We start from the raw sequence: 12387 nt of genomic DNA, 5'->3' as shown, positions 1-12387 counted from the left end.
CCTTTTTATACAATACTAGAAGTCCCATTAAAATGCAAATAATCAATAATTCATTTTTTGAATAAGAAAAATAAACATTTTATAGCCTATAATGCAGTGACAGCATTCCTTTAGTGAAAGCTTCATCATTTGTAGCTACAAAAATAGATTCCTAATATTGACATGTGAAAAACTCACATTATTTTTTTATTAATAACTGTTTTCTTTTTTGAGCCAGATAAAGCTAAATCTAGCACTTTGAGAGTTTAGAACATACATACAGAAAAGTAAAAAAAAAAAAAAATCATTTTAAATACAATATGCATATATTTTGTACCGTTTGGCTCTGAATATTTTGTTCTTTACACAAAAGGCCTTTTTAAGTCTGTTTGCTCCAGTTAATTAATCAGTGACTAGATTAGTTGACACTTATTTCAATAGTCGATTAATCACGATTTATCCGATTAATCACGATTTATCCGATTAATCACGATTTTTATGCGAGTAAACGTTTCAGATGTAGAATAAATTTGCACATTTTAACCCTATTGTGTATAAAATTAAAAATTCAGCATCATCTGGGGAATAAGTACGTTGAGTGGAGTTGCGCGTCCTTCGCAGCTTCTGGAGCCGTTAATCCCAAACAGATGCGATTTCTGTTTAATCTGAATAATGCCAGAGGTGTGTAGTTGGAGGCTGCAGCGTCTCTCACCACTTTGTCTTTGTCGCACTGGAGGCGGATGATGCTGCTCCGGTTGTTGCTGCCGTCCGAACAGCGATGGCCGCCGGTGTACTGCAGCTTCAGGATGCCTCTGTCCAACTGAGGACCGGACGTCAGCTGCCCCAGACTCACATAGTCGCCCCCGTCCTTCAAGCAGGACGCTGCGCTGGAAGGACACTTCCACGAGCCTGCAGGGCGACGTGCAAACCCTCAGTGTTTGACTTCTGGGTGTTTAGTGAACGTGCAATGCTTTCAGAGTCATACGGACCTCCCTGCTGCACCAGCGACCTGCAGACGTTGATGTAGAAAATTTTCCTTGGGTCTTGAGTCGAGACGTCCACCTCCCAGTTCTGAGAGTCCAAAGCCAGAGGGGAAAGGTCGTAGGAGTGGCCCTGACCGTCGCTGAGGATAAAATGAGACAAAAAGATGCAAAATTTTACGTTTTTGGCTTTAAGTCACTTACTTATTTTGGCATCAAGACCTAAAGTATTTGATTTTTCTTCAAAAAATTAATTATTGAAAAACTCGCTGTTTAAGTCAAGGAAAGAAAAAAAATTTAAAATGTTTTGAGCACAAACATGAAGTTGGAAAAACTTTAAAAATATATATATTTAAACCTATTTAATCCTTTTGAAATAATTAAATCAATTAAATGACTAAATAAACACATATACACCTCCAAAAATGATAAATTTTATATTTTCAAAATATTGTAATTTTTTTGTATTACTTTAGTTTTCAGCTAAAATCATTTTTAAAAAATTATATTTTCAAAAATTATTTTCTTATTTAAATTAATGAAATAACTTTTTCCCAAAAATGTTTTTTTTTTCTGTAATTTTTTTAAAATTTTTTTCTTTTGTCATTTTTTTTTATTTAGAACCAACATGAAGAAAATTAGTTTCATCTGTTCGCTAAGAGTAATATAATCTTTTACAGTCCTCTTTTCAGTTCGCTATATTACTACACTGCCAGATTTTTATCCACTTATATTTAAAAATATAACTTTTGTTCCACTGCAACAGGAAAAAGGGAAAAATAATCCTATTTTAGTCACAGCCCAGCTAATTTATGCCCCCTAGTGGTCGATCCTGTCATTTCAGATTATCCCGGTTTCATCACCATGTGCTGACAGCGATGAGGCAGAATGCCTTTCATGCATGTTTACTTGTAGGAGCAGCTGGTGGTTTTGACTGGGATGCAGGCCAGCGCAGTGGGCCAGCTGAACAGGTAGGTGCAGTCCGGAGTCTCCTTCATGAACTCTGGTACTCCCTGGAGACGGAAAATCCCAAACACACGTTTTTAAGTATTTAAAACAAAAATGTAACAATCATAAATGAATCCTAGCACATAATTAAACAGAATAAATATAAAGCGGCAACTAACAATTATTTTAGTAACTGAGTTTTCTGATGATTAATAAATTAATCGGATAAAAAAAATTGGCCACACTACAGATTGCTTATTTAACCACTTAATCCTTTTTTATACAATATTGGAAATTAATTAAAAGATGCAAACAAATATTTAAATCCTTTAGTAAATAAGATAATTAACATTTATTACCTAAAATGCAGTAACACAGTAATACCTCAGTGAACACAGCAAAAAATCTTTCCAACATCAACATATGAAAAGCCCAACTCTTTCTGCTTGACTTATCAATATAGTGTACAGCTGATCTGTTTATCATTTAAATTAATAAATCAATAATTGGATAAAGATTTTTTTTATTATTTACAGAATTTGAACCAGATAAAGCTAAAACTATGACAGCTAAGGAGTTCAGGATAGAACATTTTTACAGACAAAATGTTTCGTTTTTATCTTAAATGCAAAAATGTGTGTATTTTTTGTACAGTTTTGTATTAATTGCTGCTCTGAGTATGTCGTTCTTTCAGCAAACGGCATTTTTAACTGGAAGTGTTACATTCCAGTTAATTAATCGATTACTAAATTAGCTGACGATTAATCTGATTAATCGTTTTCATTGTGAGCCACAATGTTCCCAGAACTGGTGACACCTACTGGATGCTTGTCAGGGTTGCAGGAGAAGCTGATGACTGTGGATCTATTATAGATTTTATGGCAGACATCCCCACTGGTGTAGTTCAGGAGGATCTGATCCCCGACGAAACTCAACTTCTGGTTGGACAGTCCTACAGAACCAAACACAAGAGGTTAGAGGAAAAACTGTGAACAGAAAAGAATCGGAATACATCAACACGTCCTTACCAGCGACCTTCTGAGTTTTTCCAGCCACCTGGCAGGACGACACTCCGTCTTTGGCGGAGCAGACATTTTTCTGCAGTGGGCTGCAAACCGACAGGTGGTAAATGTACTTGTCACCAGTGACGGCAAAATCTCTGTCCTTCAGGGAGCTGAAGTCAAACTCATAGCCGCTCTTGGAGTCACGAACTCGACAGTTATCCCCTGCAAAGAAAAGACGATTCTTGCTTCAAGTTTTGTAAATCCTTTGGATTGAAAACATCTGAATGTTGGAAGGTAAACCTGGTTTTACCTTGAACCTTCCTGATGGGGCAGGCCTCCGACGTCCTCCAGCGGAAGATGTATTCACAACCGTCTAGACTGTCAAGCACTGGGGAGCCCTGGAAGAAAACGGCCATGCATCAAGCAAAGCTACATGATCGGTTTTGGTTTTCTGCAGAGGTATGTGGTAATTTATTCAACAATATTCACTCAAATTAAAGATGCTGAATTGAATTTTCTAGGAGAAAAAATGCCAAATTTGCTACTACAATAGGCCCACGTCTATTCACGGATTTAACTAACTGTGTATTGTTTGTGGACTCTTTCACTCAGATCCTTCAGACTAGCCAGAAGCAATTAGCAAACACCTGGTGGAACTAAACATCAGCTGAGATGATTACAGGAACTACTTCTCAGTGAAATGCGTTAAAAGGTTAGTAAAGGAGCCACGTTGTGATGACTTCCTGAAGGCAGTTTCAGGAAGACTACGAGTTTTTAAAGAGACAGTACTGTATTTCCACTCTGACTGGAGCTGGAAAGACTCACCGGACTGTCGTCACATTGCAGTATGATGCGCGTTGAGTAAGTGGACGAACTGCCACACTTGTCTCCGTTCTGGTACACGATGCTGATGGAGCCGTCCTCCGCCACCTGCGGGCTGGACTGCATGTATCCCAGGTTGAGACCTTTCCCACTAATCACACCGCAAGCTCCGAGAGGACCCACTGAGGAGGAGGTTTACGAGAAAAAGGTTTGAAATCAAAGGCAAAAGATGGAAAATGGAGGGAAGCAGAATGTTCTGCTGTCCTAACCTGGACATCTGTCCACAGTCGGGAGCGGCTTGCAGACGTTTATGTAGAATCTGCGCGACTGGCCGGCGTCCGTTGGGATCCACGGAGAGTCGTCCTCATCTCGGGCCAGGTGGCTCAGATCATACTCATTTCCACGGGAATCTGAAAAACAATCGAGTTAATAAAATTAATCATGATTAATCAATTATTGAATTCATTTGTCAACTAATTTAGCAATCGATTTATTGGAGCAGCCAATTTAGACGTGAGCCTTCAAACCAGTAAGGAATAAAGTGTGTTGGCGCTCCTACCAGCGATGGTGCAGTCAACCGCAGCAGGGACGCAGGCCAGCGCGGTGGAGAACTCAAACAGGACGTTATGAACCACATGGGAGGATAAAGAACTCATTTCCTCATGAACGTGCATTATTGAGCCCGGGTGAGCGTTTGGGTCGCACACAAAGTTAACGATGAACGTGTCTCTGGTTCCTGGAGAAAACGGCAACAAGAAAAACTCATAAGAATTTTAACACTACAAATCATGGAGCTTCTTAAAATGTTTTTCCACATTTCTTATGTTTCCCTGGCCTCCTGTTCGACTACAAACGGGAAACCAGTCAGCCACAAGGCAGCAGCTTTTCTGCTGTTCGATGTGTTGGTGCTTCCTTAGCAATGAGAATTTGTTCTCAACCATCTTACCTGATGAAATAAAGGTTTAAAAAATAAAACTCAATAAAAAAACAATACATTTAGGACTCCATATGTGCTGAAATCAACTTACGCTTTAAATAACTTTGAATTTTGCTGGTTTGAGTATTTTAGAAAATGCTGAGTAACCAGAATCATTTGTGAAATTAAAACTAAAATCCAGTTTTTAATTAATTACCATTATTTTACATCTATCATAAAGATAAAACGTGTTTTCAGTACCCGTTTGCTCATCCAGCCGCCCCCTGTAGGTCAGCTGTAGTTCGCCGTTAGTGGAGTATTTCAGTGTCTTCTGCAGCCCCACTGGGGATACCGGCTGCCCGTTGTCCAGCTCACAGCCACCCATTCTCGACCCACATCCCGGGGCATCTGCACAGATGTTCAGCTGCAGACAGGAGGTATGTGAGTCCTGGATACATCTCATAATAAAGGGAGTGTAGTTTGCTTTCTTACATTTAAATGAGGGAAGACAAAATAAGGAAAAACTAACAAAAAAATTAAACTTTCTATTATCAAATGAATTCCTGGATTTTTAAAAAATGATCTAGAAGATCCTGCACTGTGACAAACATTTAAATGACGCATCAGAAGCTGTGTTTTCATTACAAATATGCTCAAAGCTTTGTCTATATCCTAATGTGAAAAACAATTTCGCAACTGATGTGTTTTCATTAAATAAGAAATGGAACTAAAATCACAAGTGAATAAGTTATTAAAGTTATCCTCCTGTTGTCTTCTTTGTGGTTTGCACCAGCGGCAACATCCTGCTGTTGATCATGTGACTCCATTGCAGATTAGCAAAATAAACTGAACAAAAGAAAATCCCCTTATCCTAGCTTCAAAACTTAAATCAGTGTGTTTCCGTAAAGCAATTTTATTTTTGAAATGTGAAATTGAGCAACAGAAACATTGCCAGTTTCACCAGTCAGTGTTTTACCAGGAAGTCTTTGCCGTTAGCAGTTGTCCGGTATCCGTCCTTAGAGGCCAAAAGCTGGAGGTTGTACTTGAAATTTGAGTCAGGGTCCACAATCGAACAAGTCTGAAAAATACCAGCAATCAACATCTTTCAACATTTTACCTTCAAGTGAAAAGGTGATCTTTGCTGCAGGTGTGAAAACGAGGAGGATGTGGGACAACATACATTATTCTCGACGGTCTGGATGGCGCAGGCTGCTTTGGTCTCCCAAATAAAGATGGCAGTGCAGTTCTGGTTTAACTCAAACTGCGGCGACTTGACCTTCAGAGTGAGCAGCAGAAACACGATCACATCCAGCTTCATGGAGAACATCCACAGGTCGGTTTTATGACAGACTGGACTTACTATGGCTCTTCTGTGGCAGACCAGGTGGATGAGCGTCGTGTAGGACAGTTTCTGGCCCTCCGACATGCAGACAGAACCGTCTGTGAACTCCAGCAGCAGTCGGTCCCGGGCCTCGATGATCGGCCCTCTCTTGGACTTTCCCATGTTGCTGACGGACACCACTTCCTTTGGCGAGCCCTGAAGGCGAAACACGATTAACAAAAGGCTACGATGCTCAGCTGCAGTGGGAAAACTTGCACTGATGCACCAGAAGCAGAGCTAATGCTTACTGACTTTAGAAACATTTCACTTAGTTTAACGCACTTAGCTTCCCCTAAATAACTTTTTCCAGAATATTTCTAAAGCTCTTAAAATGAAATTGCTGCTTGAGGGTTGTCGTCTTTCAAAGACAAATATAATTTGAGCTCAAGTTAGCGCATTAGCTTATGCTAAATCAGTCACTGTTAGGATTATTTTTAGTATTTTCTCCACTTTTTATTCAATTACCTAAATAGTAGACAATTATTCCAATAATCAATTAATCAGCCTGACAATAAATATGAAAGAATTTGATTAAATGTAGTTACTGTGTGCAGTTTAGTGACATAAATCATTTATGAAAGGATATTAAAAATGGGAATATTTTTCAAATGCATTTTTTGTGTTTTTACTTTAAAAAAGTAATGAATAGTACTTATGAACACTTTTATCACTATACTACCACAAAATATTGTAGTAAAACTTCAAGTTTTACTAATATTTGGTGAAGAAAAAGGTGAATTCAGACCTTTTCTGTTATGTATTTCATCTGGCAGACCGACGCGTCCTGGTCACATCCTGGAACGGGAACGATGGGCCGACAGACGTTGATGTAATACTTCCTCTGACTGGAGACGTCGGTCATATCCATCGCCACCCAGTTGTTGGCTGAGGTGGAGCGCGACAAACTGGAGGCAGAAGAAGAAGAAGCAATCAGGAAGTTGAGGAGGACAAACTGCAAAAACATAAAATCTTACCGAGTAATATCGGTCTAGTTACTAGAGCAAATATGTTATTACACTTGAAATAAGGCAAAATCAACTTACAAGTAAAAATACAGTGAGTTTTAAGAGTTTGTTTTAAGTCAGTAATTACTTCATATTGATAAAAACTTTCCTATAACAAGATATTTTTAACTTATAACAAGACATTTTTCCAATTCAAGTGTGCTTAGGAATTTGAAACAACACCAGAAATACTTGGTAAGATTTTGCTTTTTTTGCAGTGACAGTTTTGGAGTCATTTTATATTCAAGCAACAAAATGAAAACACATTTTTTAAAACAGTTTTTACAATGAAATCAGATCAGATACAGAATTGCCGTTTATATTTAATTTTTATTTGCAAAATATAAAGAAATTTATATTGCATGTTTATATGTATGTTGTTTTGTTTGTTTATTTTGGATACATCTCGGTTCCAGCGTTAAAAGTTCATTAGAATTTAAAGTTTATTGATCTTTGAGAATGTGTTCTTCCATTATGTTACTTGAAAATGGTATAAAACAACAATATTATTGTTTCTTCTGGGAATATTTATCATCTAGAAAACTTTGCTAACGTGACAGACCTACGGCGAACAAAATCATCATCAAGGAAGGCATCAAACTTTCTTTTTTAGGGAAAAAAAAATAAACATCTGCTCTACTAGCAACTGTAAACAGTCTCTTCATTCCCTTAATTACATTTACCAGCTTCCCAACACTAAAGAAAAAACCCAACAAATGTTGTGCTGTAATTAATGCTAACTTTACATTTAAAAACAAAAGCGTTACCTGGACAGGTCATACTGGTCCAGCGTGATGGGATCCGTCACCAAACACTCGTGAGGTCGCTGAGGACAGGCGTAGGATGTGTACCAGCGGAAGTTATAGGTGAAGTTATCTTCCACCTGCATTCAGACAGTGTGAATCAACAACATGCAGAAAGAGTTTGAAGGACGTCAGAAGAAGGAGGAATCTTACCTGGAACTCTGGGCTTCCTGCTCCTGCCTCGGGGTCGCACAGGAAGGAGATGAGTGTGGATCTGAGGGTGTGGTTCGCGTTGTTGTACTGGGAGCCTTTGCTGTAGGTCAACTGGATCAGGCCGTCGTAGTAGGACAGGAGGGAGTTCGCCTCCCCGAGACTCCAGGAGCTGAAAGCAGGAACAGATGGGAGTTAGTCCTGGAGGTTTGGATTGAGTGCAGAGATTTGGAGGTGGAGGTTCACCTCTGTTCCACTTGGCACGCTCCGGCCTTCTCAGGACACGCGGCGGCTTTGACTGGACCGCAGACGTTGATGTAGTAGTCGTATCCGCCGCTGGTCATGTTGTAGTAGCCGCCGTTGGGTTTGGTGAGAGGAGACAAGTCGAAGGAGAAACCTGTGGATGCAGTTGGAGAGAGGAGGATTAAAAACTGAAGGAGGAATAAAGGAAACTCGAACCAGGTCAGGTTTTATTAGTATGGAATGAAAGTAAAATATCCAAAACACAATGTCCAGATTAAAGAAATCTCCATAAATCGCATTTTTAACGATACAGATTGCAAAGCATCTTTTATTCATGTTTTTTTTGCATATTATTCCTTTTTAAAATGAACAAATAAATTGAAAATTAAATGAAGCGTATATAAATGTAAATAATTCTCCTTGTGGAAACTGAGATAATTCACATCATTTTTAAGCGAATTTGAACAATATTGACATTCTGAGTTGAAAGGGGCATTATCACCAGTAGGTGGTGGTAATCCACACCAAATAGCTTCTTCCTGAGTTAATAACTGCAAGAAGAAGACTATAATAACTTCACATCAAAGTGCTTCTTCTGTGATAATAAACGTGATGCGGCGCGCTGCTCCCAGCAGCCACTGGCTGGGGGATCCAATTAATTCACAAGGTTCACAAATTGATATTTTATTGAAAAAACTTTTCTCTGGCACCAATGAAGCAACATATTTATCCTCCCCTTGTTTCTCTTTTTGGATTATAAATAAGCAGCTAATAAATTATGCCGTCATCTAAAATTTCTGAGAATTAGCCTAAAATTCCTGGAGTCTTTTCAACTTAAACATTAACTGGTTGAAGAATAATGAGGCTCCAGACTATAAAAAAAAGCCAAATATGTAAAAATCCCTTTTAGGTCATTTTTGATTTCCGATTAAGCTGATTGAGGAAACAAAGGCAGCCAAAATAAAAAGCTAAATATGTTTTTGTTTCTCATGCTGGGGTAGTTTAGCATGAACTATTGGAGACGTGTGTTGGTGCCGTACCAGCCTGGGGATCCTCCACCATGCAGTTGTGTCCTTTTGTTTTGGACAAGACGCAGGCAGCAGCGGTGTACCACTCCACCTCATACAGACATTTATCAGGGGAAATGCTGCGAAGCATGGGAGGTCTCTCAAGATGGCCTGCAGGACGTGCAGGAAGGAGGAAAAAGAAGGTTATCAAATTAAAAAAAGATGCTAAAGAAACAAACACAGAGAATATGGCAGTGAAATCCTGTGGTTTATTTCACCTGGTTTGCATTTGAGAGTCAGTATAGTTTGGGTCGTCTTCCTGTTTCCACAAGGCGCCCCTTCAGTGTACATCAGTCTGATGTCACTTCCCTGTTTAGTGATCCGGGGAGGAGAGAGGAAGCTGCCCAGGTTGATGGTTTTATTATTTTTATCTGAATCAGAAAGAAACAAAGAGATGATTAGATAAATGACCCGTCATATGCAGCATAAATTATAATGATACACTGCAAAAACACAATATCTTACCAACTATCTTTGGTCTAGTTTCTAGTGCAAATATCTTAGTACACTTGAAATAAGACAAAACTAGCTTAGAAGTAACATTTCAGCAAGAAATAGGAGCTTGTTTTAAGTCAATAATTCCTTAATATTGATGAAAAGGTTCCAGTTCCACCAGCAGATTATTTCACTTATAACATGGGAAGTATTATTTTTCAGGCATCTAGTAATTTCATAGCACAATCAAGTCACCTAAAAATGCTACATCAAATGTGACTTAAGACATTTGACTCCGTAGTTTAATGCCTTGAAATTGGGCTTCTGTCTCTTTAAAACTCTGCATTCATGAAGTCATCACAACATGGCTCCTCCATTAACCCTTTAACAACGTTTTTACCAGCTTTGCTCTGAGAAGTAGCTCCTACAATGAGCTCAGCAGTTGCGTAGTTGCTAATTGCTGCTGGCTAGTCTGAAGGAGCTGAGTGAGGGAGCGCTGGTCTGGGAAACTGCAGCTCAGAGGAGGAGCTGCGCCTCGAAGGCGGGGCTAAGTCCACACAGGCGTTTTGCACAGCTGAATGGTTACCATGGAGACGAAAGCATTTCTCAAACATGCATGAAATAATCAAGGCAACACTCCAGGTTTGTTTTTGATGAGGGAATAACATCATAACATGATGTAAATCTCAGAATCGGCACTCTGAGATCTCTTATGTTGCTGAAAAGTTACTTGAACTGAGATATTTACAGTGGAAACCAAAATCACTTGTAAAGATTTTGCGCTTTTGCAGTGTAATATTTAGGATTCCTGTGGACGTCTTACCCACAGCGCAGAAGGAGGCGTCATCTGGGCAGCCGGCAGCTCCTCCTCTCCTCAGGACTTTGTGGCAGATGTTCAGGAAGTAATGCGTGTCCGGTTTGGTGGCTCGGCCGTCCACTACCACCCAGTTCTCACTGTCCATCGACTCTGAAGCAGAACAGAGAAAAAGACAAAAGATCAAGACAAACATGAATGGTTCCAGGTTTCTCAAAGTTCTTTTTAGTTCAGAACTATGAAGCGATGAATTTGTTTTTTTCCCCATCAACGGACTCCTTGGGTTTCCATGATTCTGAGAGATGTCAGCGTGCCTAGAGCGGCCATCTTGTTTGGACTTTGAATTCAAGTCAACTCTATGATGGAATATTAGAGACGAGCTACGACTTTGTGGAATATTGTCTCTGGAAATTGAGCTGTTAGCATGTTAGCTGTCACACAGCAACAGTTTCCAGTCAGAAGCGTCTTCAGATTTGTTGCAGCACTGACTGCTAGTGGATCACCGTCCACAGAAATACTTGGATGACATCAAATGAAATAACACTAAAATAGCGAAAATTATTTAAAAACTCAGTGGAAGGATTAATTGAGGAAAAATAATTGCTGGTCGGATTAATCAGAGGCGGATTTAAATAAGATATAAGGAGGAACTCACCGGGATATCTCGTAAGGCGTGAGAGGTCGTAGTGTTTCCTGCCGTCTCTGACCTGACACAGCAGGTCCTCCTTCTCCTTGACGCAGGCGAACGCCGTGTCCCAGTTAAAGTAATACGTACAGTCCGTCTCCCCGGCGAAAACCGGACTCCCATGTCCGTTGTTTGCTGTAAAACACAAAGAGAAAAAAATTTAATCACTTTATGACATGATTTGTCATTCACATTCGAGCTGCACCTTGTTTTCTGATCAGTTTTAAAGCTATAAAAGCAGTAAATGCTCAAGAAATGTGATCATGTTACAGAAATATTCAAAAATGTCCAACTCACCTGCGGTTTTGTTGCATTGGAAGTTGATGATGGTCATCCTCTGGAAGCCAGAGGAGCATTTATCTCCGCCTGGATAAATCAGACTGAGGTCTCCATCTGAATACCTGCAGAGGAGAAAATAACAGTTTAATGAATATTAACTGAGTACAAAACATTTAGATTCTGCAGATTCATTAAAGCTGTTGCACCTTTTTATTTTCATACAAATCCAATTCTCAGGTTTTTCAAATTCAGGCCAGAGTTTCCTCTTAATTTCTGATGAAACATCAGATTGTGACAAGTTTACAGGCCACATGTATTTAAAAAGCAAACCTGAAGCTATCAAAGGTACCGATGGATATTTTATTACTTATAATTTGGGCTGAGCGGTAAATAAATCTTATTGATTAATCAAATTGCATTGTTTTATTGAAAAATCTGTATTTTTTTCACCAAAACAATGATTGGGTTTTGAGAGTTCAGAGTGATGTTAGATGTTTTCTGTATCATTTTTGTTGTTGTCGTTGCTCTACTTTAATTTTTTCTTTTTTAGGAAAAATGTGAGGGGAAAAATAGTTTTAATGTTTTTTTTAATTAGATATTTTGTTTTTAAGCCATATTGCCCACTTATGATCAATAATATAGACAATAATATCAATCAAGTTTAAATTTATAGCACATTTCAAGTCAGTTCAAAGTATTATACATCGTGAAAACAAAAACATCATAAACCTGTCAGGAATTGTATTTTATCAAATAATAAACATTTGGTTCTCTGTAGAAAACTTTAACATTTAATCAGATATGAAACATTAAGTGTCACATTATGAATAAATAAGCTGAGATTATATCTATATTTGATTAAATCTAAAGAGCAGAA

General features: G+C 38.8%; 1 protein-coding gene across 1 annotated transcript in view; it reads right to left on the bottom strand.

The window, feature by feature from the left end:
• igf2r (insulin-like growth factor 2 receptor) overlaps positions 1–12387 on the bottom strand; it is a 39996-nt gene that overhangs the window by 13082 nt on the left and 14527 nt on the right. Inside the window, exons 10-31 of the mRNA XM_015035369.1 lie at positions 11529–11632; positions 11202–11366; positions 10556–10699; positions 9516–9668; positions 9271–9408; positions 8234–8384; positions 7991–8159; positions 7802–7917; positions 6776–6935; positions 6010–6186; positions 5830–5925; positions 5626–5727; positions 4911–5073; positions 4293–4469; positions 4003–4143; positions 3737–3915; positions 3222–3309; positions 2936–3133; positions 2729–2859; positions 1869–1972; positions 969–1102; positions 692–888 (exon numbers count right to left, since the gene is read on the bottom strand). Of these exons, the coding sequence (XP_014890855.1) occupies positions 692–888; positions 969–1102; positions 1869–1972; positions 2729–2859; positions 2936–3133; positions 3222–3309; positions 3737–3915; positions 4003–4143; positions 4293–4469; positions 4911–5073; positions 5626–5727; positions 5830–5925; positions 6010–6186; positions 6776–6935; positions 7802–7917; positions 7991–8159; positions 8234–8384; positions 9271–9408; positions 9516–9668; positions 10556–10699; positions 11202–11366; positions 11529–11632 (3187 nt within the window). The remainder of the gene's footprint in view (positions 1–691; positions 889–968; positions 1103–1868; positions 1973–2728; positions 2860–2935; positions 3134–3221; positions 3310–3736; positions 3916–4002; positions 4144–4292; positions 4470–4910; positions 5074–5625; positions 5728–5829; positions 5926–6009; positions 6187–6775; positions 6936–7801; positions 7918–7990; positions 8160–8233; positions 8385–9270; positions 9409–9515; positions 9669–10555; positions 10700–11201; positions 11367–11528; positions 11633–12387) is intronic.

This window comes from Poecilia latipinna, unplaced genomic scaffold (genome assembly GCF_001443285.1).
Source record: "Poecilia latipinna isolate Pla-1442-1.1 unplaced genomic scaffold, P_latipinna-1.0 Scaffold332, whole genome shotgun sequence".
Classification (NCBI taxonomy): Eukaryota; Metazoa; Chordata; class Actinopteri; order Cyprinodontiformes; family Poeciliidae; genus Poecilia; species Poecilia latipinna.
Note: the sequence above shows the minus strand (reverse complement) of the source record. Positions and strands in the feature narration are given on the sequence as shown.